The 16,356-nt window shown below is 39.6% G+C and overlaps 1 protein-coding gene across 14 annotated transcripts in view; it reads right to left on the reverse strand.

The window, feature by feature from the left end:
• Positions 1-16,356, reverse strand: part of MITF (melanocyte inducing transcription factor) — a 209,513-nt gene that overhangs the window by 91,678 nt on the left and 101,479 nt on the right. For 2 of the 14 annotated variants that reach the window (XM_032458093.1, XM_006186544.3), the window contains exon 1: positions 2,480-2,846. The exons of 10 other annotated variants lie outside the window; for them this stretch is intronic. In XM_032458093.1, the coding sequence (XP_032313984.1) occupies positions 2,480-2,535 (56 nt within the window). In that variant the 5' untranslated portion in view covers positions 2,536-2,846. Of the gene's footprint in view, positions 1-450; positions 535-2,479; positions 2,847-16,356 lie in introns of those variants that run through there. 2 more of the 14 variants (XM_032458095.1, XM_006186545.3) reach the window with 2 other exon arrangements.

Below are 16,356 nucleotides of genomic sequence, written 5' to 3' on the forward strand. Positions count from 1 at the left end.
TGGAAGACCTTTAGTCAAACCATTTACTTCAGTTCTCCAAGGACAGAGAACACATTTTTTCCAAAAAGCTCTAAGCTCTAGAGACCTACTGTATTAACTTAATTCTAATACAAAATTTCCCTCCACATTTTAAGACTTCTCAAATCAGAATAGGTCGTATAATCAATGTATATATTTAGTAGAGTTCTCTTCTCCCCCCAACAGTTGCCTTAAAATCAGTAGTGAACTGGATACAAGGAAATACGCTTGAAAGATGCGTACTGTGGCACTGAACTCATTCTGGCCCCTCAGAGGCTCAAAGGAGTTATAGTTTGGGTAATTCAGAAATCTGGGCATTGGATTAACCAACTCAGTTAAAAGCAGAGGAAGAAAGAGCAATTCATTTAGTATCTGAGATAAGAATCCATATCACAGAACAGAGGAAAGCATAAAGCCCTGGACCCAGAGTACCTCTGCAGAAATCTCAGCTCCATCATTTCTCAGCTGTATGACTTGGACTGGATCTTTCACCTGCCCGAACCTCCATTCTGTCATCTGCAAAATGGAGGTCGGAAAAAAGTACCTTTGTCACAGAGTCATTATGAGAACTGAAAGTGTTAATGCAAGTAAGAGTCTTAGAATGGTGGCCAGCACACCATGCAGACAGTTAAGTAAAAGTTATGCAATGACTCCTGAACTGGTATCCTCTGAACATCTTAGTATCTGGTAAACTAGTGAAAACTGACAACTTATTTTCTAGAAAGCCAAATCTCTTACAATGTTGCCTTCTGCTCTGGTGGTCCTTTGCTTTCTTGGAGGAAAATACAAAAGAAACAATTAAACAGTGTGCGTCCTCCCTAAAAGAACAGGCACAAAGAGTTAATCGGCAACAGCTCAGTGCACAAGTTTTGTCAAAGATGTATGCTAAGAATTTCATTCTGAGAATCTGTCAGGGAAGCCTGCTCCTGTGGCAAGTATTTTAGTTAACCAGGGGGAAAAAAATCAAAATCAATTAAGCCAATGTAGTTGAAATTAAGAATTAATTTGGGTATAAATTCAAGGATGACATCACTACTGCCCTTATGCTGCATGAGAATGGTATGGTGCATCCATTCATGACCTCCATTAATTCGCTTTAAAATAATATTTTAAAAATTGGTAAGTTATGGAGGACATTCTTGTGGGGTATGAATCACAAAGAACAACCCTCATCTCCCTAACTGCTATCTGATTTACAAAGCAGAAATTCATAACATTTCTAACATGATGACATTTTAAATACATAATTACGTATACTCTGTTCATAAAATGTTCTATCACTTTAGAGACATGAGTAAACTGTTTTAATGACATGTACAGTGGAAAAAAAACTATAAAGGCAAACTCAATACAGCAAAAATAGCACAAGAAATCAGAAATCATTCTAAAAGCTACTGTAAAAACTTTTAAAGATATATCTACTGAATATCAGGAACTTATGCCACACTTAAATCTGTGGGAATTTTATTTTTTTAAGAATCAAGTTCTAAAAATAGTTCTGCTACGTTTAGTATTTTTCCATTATTCTTGCTGTCTTTAAACACACCTTCACAAGCTGCTGAACATAATGCTTTTCTGACTTAATCAAAACCTCTCTCATGACCCAGGAACGTTCAGTAAATAATTATTAAGCTCCAGAGGTGGCTTTTGCTTAAGTTGATTTGCTTGAATGCCTATTCACTTAGGGAAACAGCTTTTAGCATTGTTTTCAAATCTTACCACCTAACATTGAAAGAAAATGTTGGAAGAAGAGGGGAGGGGTGGGGGGGAGTTATCATCCATTTAGCATTTCTCCATTTTAATATTTCTTTGAAATGCCCATTTCAAACTTGTTCTACATTCTATGCCAGATAGAGGATTTTGAGGTTTGGATGTTTTGTTTTCCTCTTAGAGAGACCAAAAAAAAAAAAAAAAAATCAATATACAGAAATGCAAATGAGATGTTTATTAATGCAACTAATCCTATTCCACAGTCAGGGGGGAAAAAGGGAGAAAGCAAAAATCCAGAGTGTTTGCAATGGGGCAATTTTGACAAATGTCACTAAGCACCCTCCTTTTCCTGAGGAAAACCCTTTTTTATTCATCACAAACCTGGGCTGCAGCCTACCTTGTAATCATAAATCAAGCTCTGTTCTCACTCAGGTTTTTCAAGCAGTCATTTTTTGGCATTATTAATTTAAGACCAACATTCCCTTTTAAACAAGAAGGCAGAGCTAATGGGCTAGCATTTTGATTCCCCCCACAAATTAGTTGTTATCCTTGTCACAGCCACCTACTAGAGGTTACAACTGAAGCCGATTAAAGCCACAGTCACAAAGTAACAGTTCCAGTATTTTTAACTACCAATAAATCTTCCCTTTCTCTGTCCTCCCCTTAAAAAAAAAAAAGAAAAAAACAAAAACAAGAACAAAACTCCTGTTAAGTGGTCCCAGGATTATTTCCAGAATAAAACTTCACTTACAGATATAAGCTTTCAAAGGAACAAGGCATGAACATCTGAACTCTAAGCGCCTCCATCTTTTTTCCTTTAAGGTGTTCTGCAAGCCCTTGGCGAAGAGTGAAAGTCAAAGTTAGTTCTGGCACTGGCTGTGTCACTAGGGGTGGCTCCTGATAAGGCCCTGGAAACTCCAATCCAAACACAGCTCGTGCTAGAACGGTGCCTGGTGTCTGTCTGCAACCGCAGACCTGTTTAATCCAGTACCTACTGTACCTGCAGGACAAAAATGCTGCCTCACTCTGCAAAGGGGGCTATGCAAGGACCCAGGCGCCGCCAGAAATCCAGCCCAGCAGCCAAGTGACACCTCGGGATGCTTGCTTAGCCCTCCCCGAGCGCAGGGACCGGTTGAGGCTTGCAGCGGCTGCGCGTTATTAGAGAACTTGAAAGGAGAGGTAATTTCACATACCGGTGAATTTTTAACACTTAAGAGAGCCACAGAACCTAGGAGGGCTGTGGGACTGCTTGTGCCCTTCTCCACTAGGGAGATCTCCGGCATCATCACACGCCTCTGGCTGCTTTGCATCCGTGCACAGGCATTTTTGGAACCGGGGCTTAATCATTGAACATACTCTCCTGCTGACAGGCTAGAGATCCGGACAGCATTCCTCACCCTCAGACCCCAAGAATATCAGGAAGGCTCTCCTTGCCCAGGACTAGTGGAAGTCAAACCCGAGCTGCTTCTAACTGCGGGCACTATCTTTTGGGACATCTTTAGGCCAGACATCTGTGTATTCTTAGACTGCCATCCATTTAAATTCTGAATGCACTGGTATACAAGAAGAGAAAAAAATAATGACAATACGTATTCTCAAAAGACACCTTACAATTCTGACGTGACAACATCAATATTATCAAATACGAATGCAGCTCCTACAGACTCAGCACACCAAACATGTTCTGCACAGTTAGTGAAATGTGTCTGTTTCTCCCTACACACAATTCAAAGGTCAGAACAAAGACATCTGACACTGACTAGCTGTGTACCCTGGGAAAGTTACTTCACCTCTCTGTGCCTCAGAGTCTGTCTCCAAAGTAAATGGCTGGAAGACAATGCAATTTCTATAAGCCACAAATCAAACTTGCATTCCATAATGTAGTAAAATTATGTTTTTTTAATTTCCCTTTAATACAAGGAAATATCCAGCCAGGAGTCTCAGACAAACTATTTCTGTCTCCTTTTATTCTTTGCTCATTTTTAAAATTCATTCTTTCTTTTGTTGAATAAATATTTACAGAACACCTATGTCCTGGACACTGTGGAAATTCTTGGGGTTTACCGTCTAGCGGGACACATAGTAAATAATCATCCAAATATATAATGAAAAACATGATGACTGCCACAGGGAGCTGGGAAAGCATAAAATGTAATGGTCAGAAAATGCTTCCCCTAAGCATGGCCCTCTGGGCTGATAAGTGAGTTGGGGTGGCAGTCATGGGGTAAGGGTGTGGGGAGGGCAGGGAAGAAGAGTTTTCTGAGCAATGGGAACAACATATGCAAGAATCCTGAGGTGAGGAGCTGAAAGATTCATAGCAGCTGGAGGACAGAGAGTAAGTGAAATCATGGCATCTGTGAGACTAAAGCAGTGACTAGGACCAGACCATGCGGGATCTGGGAGATCAGGGAAGGGTCACTGATCTTGTTCAAAGATGAACAGGAAACCATTGAGCAGCTGTAAGCAGGGAAGAGATGGGCTCAGATCTGAGTCTTCAGAAAGGTCCCCCTGACTGCTATACTGAGAACCACCTAGAGGAGGGGCAAGACTGGCCACTGCGATGGTCCTGATAGGAAGGGATCACACTCTACTAGGGTGGCGGTGGGGAGTGAGGGGAGAAGGAACAAGAGTGGAGAGAAGTGGCAAAAAGTGGAAAGATTATTGGTAAAACTGAAGACCAATAAATGGAAGGAATAGGGGTGGGGTGGGGAATCATTCAGTCATTCATCACAATAGTTACTGAGTACTTTCCACACAATGGGCATTGTGCTGAGTGTTAAGGTAAACAGAGGACTAAGATGCCACACTATTTCCCTTACCAACTTCCTCCACACCTCTCTTTTACCTCTAGCACAATACAGCATAAAAATCAAGGATACAGGTTCTGCCACCAACGTATCCAGGTTCAAACCCCACCACTTACTAGTTCTCTGACCTTGTGCAAATTTACTCAACTTTTTGTAACCCAGTTTCTTCACACAAGAAAGGGGAAATGATAAATAGCTATCCTAAGTTACTGTTAGAACTGAAGGAGAGAATATATGCAATGTGTATGGCACACTCTCTGACATATAGCAAGCTCTCAATTAAAAAACAGCCCTTATGATGATGATTGTGGTTGGAACTGTCTATTTTGGATGCACATTAACCAATCTAGAGAACCAGTGGAAATGCAACGGAGGAAAAAAAAAAAAACACACATAGAAAAAGTGGAAGATCAAAAAAAATGGAGAAGGTAGGAAATTATTGTATCAGGACCTTTAAGGGATTACTTTTTAAAAGACCAAGCTGGACTCTCTCCCACCTTGGACACTATTTGAAGCTGCATTAAGTTACAAGGTATCCGGGTAAATTTTAGAATTGAAACCCTGATTTATTACATGCTTACACACAGGGAAAATCTGTACCCTCTGTGGGATCTCAAATGTTGACCATGAAACCAATGGTATCAATTCCAGCCATTCCATCAGGGGCACAATGTGGTGCCAAAGGCTCCCCTGGCACGTTCAGTCAATGATGTCGCCTGACATTCTGTCCTGGACAATCTAACTAACCCCAAGAAGGCTCTCCATTAACTGTTTATGTAAGTGTTTAAATAAAATCACCTTTAAGGGGTATATGTTCAACCTATTCATGGTCCTTCAGAAATATCTATATAATACTAGGCTTCTTGGGGAATCTTCCTAAACACAGCAATGAAATACCCACCAGAAAATGGAATAAAGTTTGACCTACACATCTGACACCCTCTACAAAATTCATGAAACATTACATAGATTTCCAAAATATTAACATGACTGCCCCTTGAGTCGTCACACAATTACTCAACAGACGTCTTCTGAGCAGCAGGAACTATGTCTGTTTGGTTTACCATTGTATCTTTAGAACCTAGTAGAATAAACAGTCCATGGTTGATGTTTAATAAATATGTTTAAAATGGATCAATCCATAATACATAAGCAACTCTCTCATGCACATTTGTACTATTCAGATGTGCATCCTAAGTGCGTAGACATATGCATATGTAAACACACACACACATACACATAAATCTTAAAATTTAAACACAAACTAAGAATTAGTAGCAGAGGAAAAGGAAAAATACTATATTTTTAAAAATGAAGCACTGAATGCAGACTAAAAATATCACCTGTACTGCAATACATTTCAAATCTTAATTACTACTCCTTGCCCCAAATTCCAGCAAACCGACTAGAGTCATCACAGTTCTCACTGACCTTCTTCAAAGATGACCTTAACTAAAATGGAACTTAAAACTATCAAACATCCAAGTGACAGCCGACTTTTTCTTTTCTTTCTTTTTCTTTTTTTTTCCATTGCTAAATTTGGGCCTTGGAATCTTTTTGGAAGGGAAAATTCAATCACTAGGTTGAGCAAGTTAGAGAAGAGATAAGAGCTTTTACTTGTTATCATGTCCAAAACCCAGCGGAAGAAAAGTTGAACCATTGTTTTATCACAGTCAGAATTCCTATTTTATTTTATCTGGGTATCAAATGTTGTATTGCCTCCAAAGCATACCATTTTCTTGTGCCTTTTCTTTTGATAGTCACTGCTCTTTTCAGTAAATTCACACTTCTACCCACCACCCACACAGTACTTACCATGTGAGGACTAATACGTGCCATGAACTACCTCCTATGTACAATTTAGGAAGCACCTACCCAGTCTTCAAATATTTCATTATGATCCCAGGCAATAGTTTCCAAACCTGCAATGCATCTGGGGACCCTTCTCCCCACCCCAACCCCTAAAATCAACCCAGGAGCGTTTAGAAATATAAATGTCAAGGATCTTTTCCCAGACAAGTGACTGAATGAGACTCTCCAAGGGTATGGTATTGAATTCCGTATTTTTATATATTCTCATAAAAGACTAATGTGAAGTCAAGCCTGGGAACCACTATTATATAACATAATATGTATGATTATATACAATATACTCTATGTAAATGATCTCTCCAAGAATGTAAGATCCCCTAATTTGCTGAATAAAGAAGTCTTTACTTGTACAGTTTGATTTTTTTAAATGTCCACTTGGCCTGACTATGGATATGCTTTGAATGTTAAGTGAAAGCCTTACTTATTACATGGTAGTTAACAAGCACCATGAAAGTGGTTATGAAACTCAAAAGGTACTCTCCAGAGTAACAAACACATCCTCCCTTTCCCCCCCATACCCTCATGCTCACATTCTGGGTAAAATCAGATGCCACCAAAAGGCCCTTCAGCTCATTTATTGATTCGTCCAGCATCTGAGAGGCACTTCTCAGTGCTGTGGGGAAGATACAAAAACAAGATGCAAGAGGCTCTGCTTTCCAGGGGCTCACACTGGAGAAACCCCAAATTCACACACCAGGCCCCGTGGTAAGAGAGGGGAGGGAGACCAGAATGGCTGCCCCAAGGACTCCTTCCCAGGGCTGCTCCCCCTCATCTCTCAGATGACGTCTCAGGGCTTCCGTTTCTCCCCCAAGGAGGGTGTCCCTGCCCACCCTACCTGAAGCACAAATACCCACTTCCGCGACTTGCTATCTCAGCAAATGTTTGTGTCTTTCTTTTATACAATGTAACCCAATTTTTAACCATTTTATTTGTCTGTTTCATTGTTGTTCATCCCTGAGGGCAGGGTCCTTTGTATTTATTTCATTCCCAGTGCTCAATAAAGACTTGCTAGATGAATGGATGAGTGGATGGAAGGAAGAATGGATGGATGAGTGACAAAATGAAAATACATCGGGTAAGGAAGGAGCCATGAAATATAATTTGAAGATGGCATTTAACTCATTAGGAAGGAGGTTAATAGGCGTCAACTGTGTGGGACACACAGTTGTATACTTTTCCTCTGGAAGCTTCAGTTGTTGAACACAACTCGCTTTCATGGATAAAAGCATGAGGACAAAAAGTTACCAGGAACTGGCCCAGCAGTTCTAATTTGAAACTCTCACGGTGTGACTGAAGGGAATTTTGAATGACTACCTATCTGCAGAAATAACTGTTCAGTAGCACTCAATCACACTTATCTCTTTCATCCTGTTTCTATTTTCTTCTACCACCAATAACAGATCTTCCTGTAACAATGATGGTACAGCATTTTCTGAAAGACGGCTCACTATACCGGCTCACAAAGAAGCCCTTTAAGGTTGAAAAGGAAAATGCAGACAAGACCAAGATAACCCCAGGTAAACTTGATCTAGGCTTACGTCAGCATTATGAAAGAACTGTTTAGATGCTCATACACACATCTGGAGGAAAAAAAATTATTGTTTTTTAAAAACTGTTTAGAAAATTCTGCACTGAAAATATAAATATAAATCTACCTTGAGGCATCTCAAATCCTATCTGAAACACTGAATGAAGGAAGAAGTACATGAAGTAATAGCTTGGTTTTTCTTAATGTAATAATCAATGTGAGAGATTAATTCGTTACCTTGAGTGCTCTGATATTGTCTCTGTTAGAGTTCACTTCAAAGGAAGTGACTGCCCTGCCTTAGAGGCAATTCACAGGCCGTTTCTTGGTCTCCTATAAATGGCAACAGGGTATGACCACAATCTACCACGTAAGTCAGGTTCCTGAGACAGCACAAACTTGAAGACAGAAACACTGACTGAGATTCTGCCACTTTGACGGCACTTCCTCAAAGGAGGAATTTAGTAAAATTGCAACTACTTTCCTTATGGAGGTAAATACACAGGAAAAGGTAAGGAGGTTGCCGGGGGGGGGGGGGCGGCAAAGTTCCTCACACTAGGACTTCATAATAAATCAAGTCTTCCACTTGAGGACTTTAAAATCATGGTGTTTTTCTCTCAATTTAGTGGCTAACTCCTAACTTATTTAAAAATAAAAATGTAGACTTCTCTTTTACTGTAGTAACTCTTTTATTAAGTAATTAAAGACTGAAGAGCAAATAAGCAACACAGCAAGTCTCTGCCATCCTTCTAACGTGGTGTTGAGGACAGAAGCAGGAGAGGGCACTTCCGCCGTCATCATCAAGACATCAGTTTCATTCTTCTTTCAAGCAAGAGCCAAGATACTAAAATATTTTAAAGCAACACAATATTTGGCTATTAGAAGTGGCCTCCACAGATCACCTAGCTGAGGTCCTGGCTACTAAGGAAGGTGAATCCACCCTTCCCCAGCCTCCGTCTCTGAGTGAGACACAGCAGGGTACCAGGAGCTCAAAGAACCACCTCATCCTTTATGGTCCAAGGGGGAACTGGAAAAGGGATGAAGATAAAGAAGAAAAGGATGCTCTGCCAGTTTGACTTCCTATTCCATTCGTGAAAATTCAGTATTTGTATTTCAAAAACTGAGCTGAGGGAAGAGGAAGAGTCTTTCTCATGGACAATCACAATGCTACCGTGGAAGGTGGGACGGAAGTGCAAAAACTCTCATTTGGACAAGACACAGTAAGAATCCAGGGCAGTGGATTCAACCTGAGGGCAGCAAACCTCTGAGAGGTCCACTTTTATAAATAAGTGAATAGCTGATACGTCTCTCTTATGGGTATAAATTTAGCAACATTTTTCAACAGGAGAGAGCATAGCATGGTGGTGTTCTGCAGACACACACACATATACCACACACTGTGTTCATCTCGTAGCTTTATTTTGGGCAACTCATTTCATTTCTGAGTCTCAAAGGTCTGCATCTGTAAAATGGGGATTATTTATATCACCTACTTAATAGATTAATGTGATTAAATGAGGTAAGGTATGAAAAGGACCTAGGACAGTGCCTGTAAAAAATAGCACTCAAGTGTTGTGCAGGGGAAAAGGACTATTTCAGAACAGAGTAGGGCATGAGAAGTCAGCCCTTATAGCCTCAGAGAACTTCAAGTCCCAGGACAAATAAAATTATTAGGAGACAACAGTGAAAATGCTTTTGAAACTGGATGTTTGAAGAGGTTGTGCAGATTGAAAATAAATGTAAGCTCAGGAAAGGTCTAGAGATATCTGTGAACAACATATTCATTCATAATGAATAACTGAAAACTAGGATGTTGATGGTGATGTGGAACTTCTTCTGATAATGGACAACTCCCAATGGCTTTTCAATGGTTGTCTTAGCTACAGGCACAATTTCCAGCCCAGGAACCTTCAGCTCTGACTCAATGTGTCAATTACATTTTAAATTTGCATTTTTAGTATATAAATATATTCAGAAGTCAAGCAGGAAATAATGCACTCAAATAAGCAAAACTGTAACAAATCAAACTTCTTTGTGTACAGAAGCTCACTGGATGCTAAATTTATGTCAATAGTCAAATTTCCCGAACTTCTAAAGCATCGCAATACTCACACTTATACTAATGACATCCTGTTTCAGTTATGCTGAGCAAACAAGATTTGAAATGAGAAAAATAATATTTGCACAGAAATCCTTCCTGTCTGTTGATTAAATCCAATCAATCAAAATAAACTCAATACACATTAGCGTTCTGTATCTGATTTACACTCTAGGGAGTCTTGCCTATAATCCAAGTGTATATTTATGTTGATAGTAAAATGTTAAAATCACCAATATTTTAAATTAATAGCCTGTGTAATTTCAAGTAATACTGCCATGAAGTGACATAAAAGAAGTATTAAATCTTGGCTTGAAAAAAATTAAGTCATGTGCCCTTAAAAAAAAAAATAGTGCCTAACAAAGCTACCTAATTCTCTCTTTGACATTTACCAAGTATTTATTACCTGCCAGGTTTTACAGATGAGGCCGGTGATGTAGATACAGAGAATCATCACCATTCCCACTCAAGCTTATTGGGCTCCTAATATTAAATAGCACTGTTTTTTTTTTAACTGAAGTATAGTTGAAATATCAATGTTGTGTTAGTTTCTGGTGTACAGCATACTGATTCGGGTATACACACACACACACACATATATATATATCTTTTTCATAATAGGTTATCACATTGTTTCATTTTTAAGAGATACACGACAAAATCATGAATAAAAGACAGAAAAATCAAAATATCCTTATTAAAACTCATTCATTCAACAAATATTTACCGAGCACCCACTATGTTCCAGGCACTGTTCAATATGCTTGAGACACATCAATGATACACCACGGACCTTCGATTCTGAAGAGACAAATGCTTTGGAGTAACTCTGAACGTTCCAAATCATTCATTAATTTAGACAATTAGGAAATTGTGTGAATTTGTGATCTTTAAGCGCCGTCCACAATGATATTCCTGTTGACAGGGATGTTTGCTTTCTAATACTGGATCAAGGATTAATGTGTTTTCATTTCCTAGTGTGCCAGGAAAGAAATTAGAAAATCTGAAAAAATAATGAGATTGCGTCTCTGCCTCATTTTGGGGGGCAAAAAAAAAAGGAAGGAGGAAGAAGACAGGGAATTCATCATATGGTCACAGTGATAACTGTACCTTAATTTTTGCATATCAAACCTTATGTTTATTTAATCTCTTTTCATTTAAATTGAGAAGCAGAGGGACAGGGAGTGAGGTGAGTAACTTGCCCAAAGTCAAGACATTAATGGGTTGCAGATCTGGGGTTTGAAACTCCAGAGCCCACGCACCTCTCACTACGGTTCTCTGTTCCAAGTTTCTGTGAGTCACTCAACAAACACAGAAGCCAACTAATTCTAAAATTAGAACCTTGCACTGGAGTCGCCTCCTTACTTGTCTGTTCCCCACACCCCACACTAAATTCTGAATTCCATGAAGGCATAAACCATGTCTGTGTAGTTTACCTCTTCACTTTTTAACCAGGCACAATTCCAGACCCAGAGAAGGTACCCAATAACTATGCGTCAATGGGTTAAATGATTAATTAATTGACCATGGTGCTTTTTCTGGTCACTTTCTGACTATGATCTACCTTTAAAAAAAAAAAAACAGGAATAAAGCTGGCATCCCTGAGTATTTATACCAAGCATGAATTAAATTAATGGCATTCACTAGAAACATAAAGAAACACACAATGTTTGTCCTCAAATAGTTGAAAAAGAGAGTGAGAAAATGTGAAACATCGGCACAGTTTCTACTTGTTAACAAGAGAAGTACAGAAGTGCTCAGAGGAAAAAGAATTATTCAAAAAGGCTTTCAAGGGCAAGAGGGGAGAATGCTAAACTTCCTTTGGCAAAGATGGTAAACATGGAGTGAAGTTTCCCAAAATGTGGGATACAGAATGATCTCAGATGGAGACACACAGACTCCACATTAAATGACCATGGAATTACAAAGTGAGAAAGGCCCTTTCACATCTCTTTCATCCCAGGAAAAGTCTCCGTTTGATGCTAATATGTGTTCAACCTCGCAACACTTGCCCTTTGTAACCAAAAAAGCTCTGATCTCAGGCTCGGGCCCTTCCAGACAACACACCTAGTGAGGATCTAACAATTCTTTTTCCCAGTTTCATTACATTCATGATACACATATATCCATCTGTCATTGCCATTTATTATGCATTTCCTTTCAAATATATTTTTAATTTATTTAAGCCTCCCTATAGAATATGTGGGCAAAGGTTAGTATGAGAATGGCTCAAATTTGGGAGCTCTGATGGACAGAGATGAAGAATGTGCCAGAATCCTTCAGCGGACACATGATTAAATACAGCCCAGAGATAGTGACTACTCTATTGCACTGAGAAGCTAACAGCTACAAAGAATTCCAGTCTGATAAAGAAAACCGTGTAGTCCACGGGCCTAGCCCTCAACGCTTCCTAACTGTGGAAAGTGAGCATGACTGTTAGATAGGATTCCATACAGAAAAAGTGGGGGCCAGGCCAAGTAGTACTGAGACTATCACAATGGAAGTGATACGCCACGTTTGCTGATAATGCTGTAAACAGGACCTCTGTCCAGAAAGAAAAAAAAAACATAATAATAAAGGCCGGGCTGTTAGAACAAAATGTTTGGCGAGCTTGATGTTGGTGTTTCAATGTACAATGACCTCTTCTCTCACGCTGTGAAGGTCATTTCTGCCTGTGTTATCTCCTGAACTTACAGTCCAGTTTTGCTCTGGTTTGGCTTTTTCTAATTTCATAATGAAGTACCCAAAGAGAACCCTAGTGTAGAGGATTTTTTCTCCCCTTAGCTGTATAATACTTTCACACACTAGATGGAGCCAACTTTGTAATGCTTTGGGATTCATGTACAGGTTTGCGTTGCACGTGAAAAAAAATCCATCCACAAGGTTATGGGAGAGACATGTACCACCTAAGTAGATTTTAACTTCAATTTTGAAGATCAAAATTTTAATTTTTAAAGATCAAAAGGTCCCCTCAGTTTACCATTCTGCAGATTTTCTGTAACGCCTAACCTCCAATTAATATCAAACTATCATTAATGCTTTAAAAATGTGTGTTTGAAATATATCCATCTTATAGTTCACTGGCATTTTTAACTTTGGTTTATTAACATGTATTTATTACAGTTTTTTAAACTAAGAATTTCAAAAAATACATTTTTTCCTTTGCTTTGGGAGAAATGGAAGTAATTTATAAGTACAATTAGCATGATCCTCTCATCAGACCCATAAAAGTAAAGACTACCTCTAGGGTAGGAGAGATCAGAGCAAAGAGAGTTGCAGGTAGGTAGAATATAGAACATGTATGTAGGATATACAGAATATAGGTCCACAAGCACATAGAGAAAAGTCACCCACAGGAGATGAAGCTGCTAAGGCGCACAGGAGATGAAGCTGCTAAGGCGCTTGCTAGAGGACATGGCTGATCTCCAGGACCAGGAAGGTCCGCTGCCAGAGACAAGAATATGCCACTGCTCCAGTGCCACTAACCTGGGGCTGGCGTGGGGCAGCAGGGACGTAAGAGGAATGTTACAGTAATGATTCTCTCACATCAGTCATATTAACTCAATGCCTTTTCATTGACTTCTAATCCTTTAAAGTTGTGGTTCTCAACCAGAGATAATTTTGTCCCCAGGGGACATCTACCCATGTCTAAAGACACTTTCGGTTGTTACAAACAGGGAGGCCGGTGCTACCAGCAACTAAGAAGCAGAGACCAAGGATGCTGTTAAATATATTACAAGACCCAGCAGAGCCTTCACAACAGAAACAATCTGGCCGCAAATGTTCAACAGAGCTGAGGCTAAGAAACTCTATTTTTAAAGTAAGCAGCTCTCCCATACAGGAGACAAAGTGGTTCCAACTCGTTGTAAGCATTAAAGAATTAAGCAAAAACTTCCGTGTGTTTATCAGACAGCTTTTCAAGCCTGGGGGACACAGTACATTGATGTACTTGAGTCAAATATGTAACAGTAGTTTGGTCAATGTGCAAAAATTATTTTGATTAAAGCCGTAACACAGAGAGAAAAGATTAAGGAGAAAAAAATCAATAAATTGAGGATTATGGACACAATGAATTAATACACAAGGGTGAAAATGAATGAACTGCCACTATATGCGTCCACATGGATGAAATTTTTTTAAATGTTCCCAAAAGGCAAGTCACATAGAACAAGGCCATATGGTTCCACTGTTTAAAGTTCAAAGTCTAGTTTAGACATGCATTCATAGTAAATATATAATGAAAAGCATATAATGAAAAGCAAAGGAATGATTAGCATAAAATCCAGGGCGGGGGTTAACTCAGTGGGGGGTGTGACAGAGAGGAGGATATAATCAAAGGTGAAGCCTCCACAGAGTGTTTTATATCACAGGATGAACAGTAGGTACAAGCTTATCCATCTTACTGTCCTTTACTAAACCAATAGCTTTAGACACTCTTCTATATGTATGATATATTCAACATTTTTTAAGCATTCAAGAGAAGCATAAGGAAAGTGAAGGTACAGAGACAGCAAATACAGGTCACTCACTAGGAAAGATAACAGTAAATCTGGACCTGTCTGGCTAAGGTACTCCCAGGTCAGAGGCATCTCTCACTCTCCTCTGCCCTTAACCCTCCACTTTCTGGTCACTCATCACATCTTACCTGTCCACACCAAATCGTATCTCCTCTGCCCTCACAGTTACTCTGCCACGATCCAGCTCTGGCCTGAACTGCTAAATCATCCTCCCCACTCCCCGCAATACATTCTACACCCGCTGCTAGATAACTCCTCCTAATGCAGGGCTTTGCTGTTTTCATGCTACTACCTTAATAAAATCACTAGTTCATCAACACAGAATGAATGAATTCCAAATGTCTTTCTTAGACTGGCAATCAAGGCCAGCTCACCTTTCTAGTCTTAACTACTGTTAAGTAGTGCAACCAACATAAACAACATACAGCAGCAACACCCCCCCGGCTTTTTTATCCATGGAAGATAAGTTCCAAGACCCCAGGGGATGTCTAAAACCGAGAATAGTAGTGAACCCTATATGTACTATGCTTTTTCTTATACATACATATTTACGATGAAGTTCAATTTACAAATCAGGCGCAGCAAGAGAATATTGGAATTGCCAGCATCACTACTCTTGGGCTTTGAGGCCATTATTAAAATAAAGGTGCCCTGAACATGATAGATGGTCTGATGACCTAGATGGCTACTAAGTTACTAATGGATTGGATATGCTGGACAAAGCGACACTTCACTTTCGGAGCAGGACGGAGCATGGCAGTGTGAGATCTCGTCACGCTGCTCAGAATGGCGTGCAACTTGTGACTTCTGAATTGTTTATTTCTGGAGTCTTCTTTTTAATATTTTTGATGGTGATTGACTATGGGTAACAGAAACCACGCAGAAGAGGGGACCAAAGTACTCATCCTCCAACCCTAGCTGTATGCTCTTGACTGGACCATTCCTCTTGCCTGGAGGACCCTTCATGCACTCACCATCCCTTTCTACCAAAAATCCAACACAATTCTTAAGTAAAATGAAATAGAAACATATCACCAAATGCTGGTGAGGAATGGTGCAACCGGAACACGCAGGTGCTGCTGCTGGGGATGCAAAGTGGCACAAAGGCTTTGGACATGGTGTGCAGTATCTACCAAAAGTAAACACTTTATGACCAACAATGCTACTCCTCAGCACACAGCAAACAGACACATAAATGTATGTTCACCAAAAAGTATACAGCAATAATGTTCATAGCAGCACCACTGGTAAGAGGGCAAAACTGTATGCAAACCAAATGCCCATCAACTGCAGAAGAGATAAATAGTGATACAGTCATACAACGGAACATTCCATGGGAACAAACTACTGCCATATACAACAACGGGGACAAATCTCACACTCACAATGTTGGGCAAAGGAATATGGACATGGGGGTACAGCCTGCGTGGCTCCATTTGTATAAAGTTAAATAACTCCCAGACAGTATTAACCTATGGTGTCAGAAGTCAGGATAGTGCTGATACTTGGGGGAAGGGTTGACGAGCAAAAGGAACAAACAAGGATGCTGGTGATAGTCTGTTGCAGAGACTGGACGCTGATTACTTGGTGACAGGTCATCAGGCAGTACACATAAGAAGGGTATACTTTTCTGCAGCCACATTAGACTTCAATTAAAAGTTTATTTAAAAACTACCCATTCTTCAAGAGTGTACCTTGATAAATCTCCCTCAATTTAATAAAAAATCATCCATGATCTCCTCTAAATTCTCATAATATAATCATAACCTTAAAATTACCTTTTATTTTTTTGTGCATGTTTACCGAAGT

This window comes from Camelus ferus, chromosome 17 (assembly GCF_009834535.1).
Source record: "Camelus ferus isolate YT-003-E chromosome 17, BCGSAC_Cfer_1.0, whole genome shotgun sequence".
NCBI lineage: Eukaryota > Metazoa > Chordata > Mammalia > Artiodactyla > Camelidae > Camelus > Camelus ferus.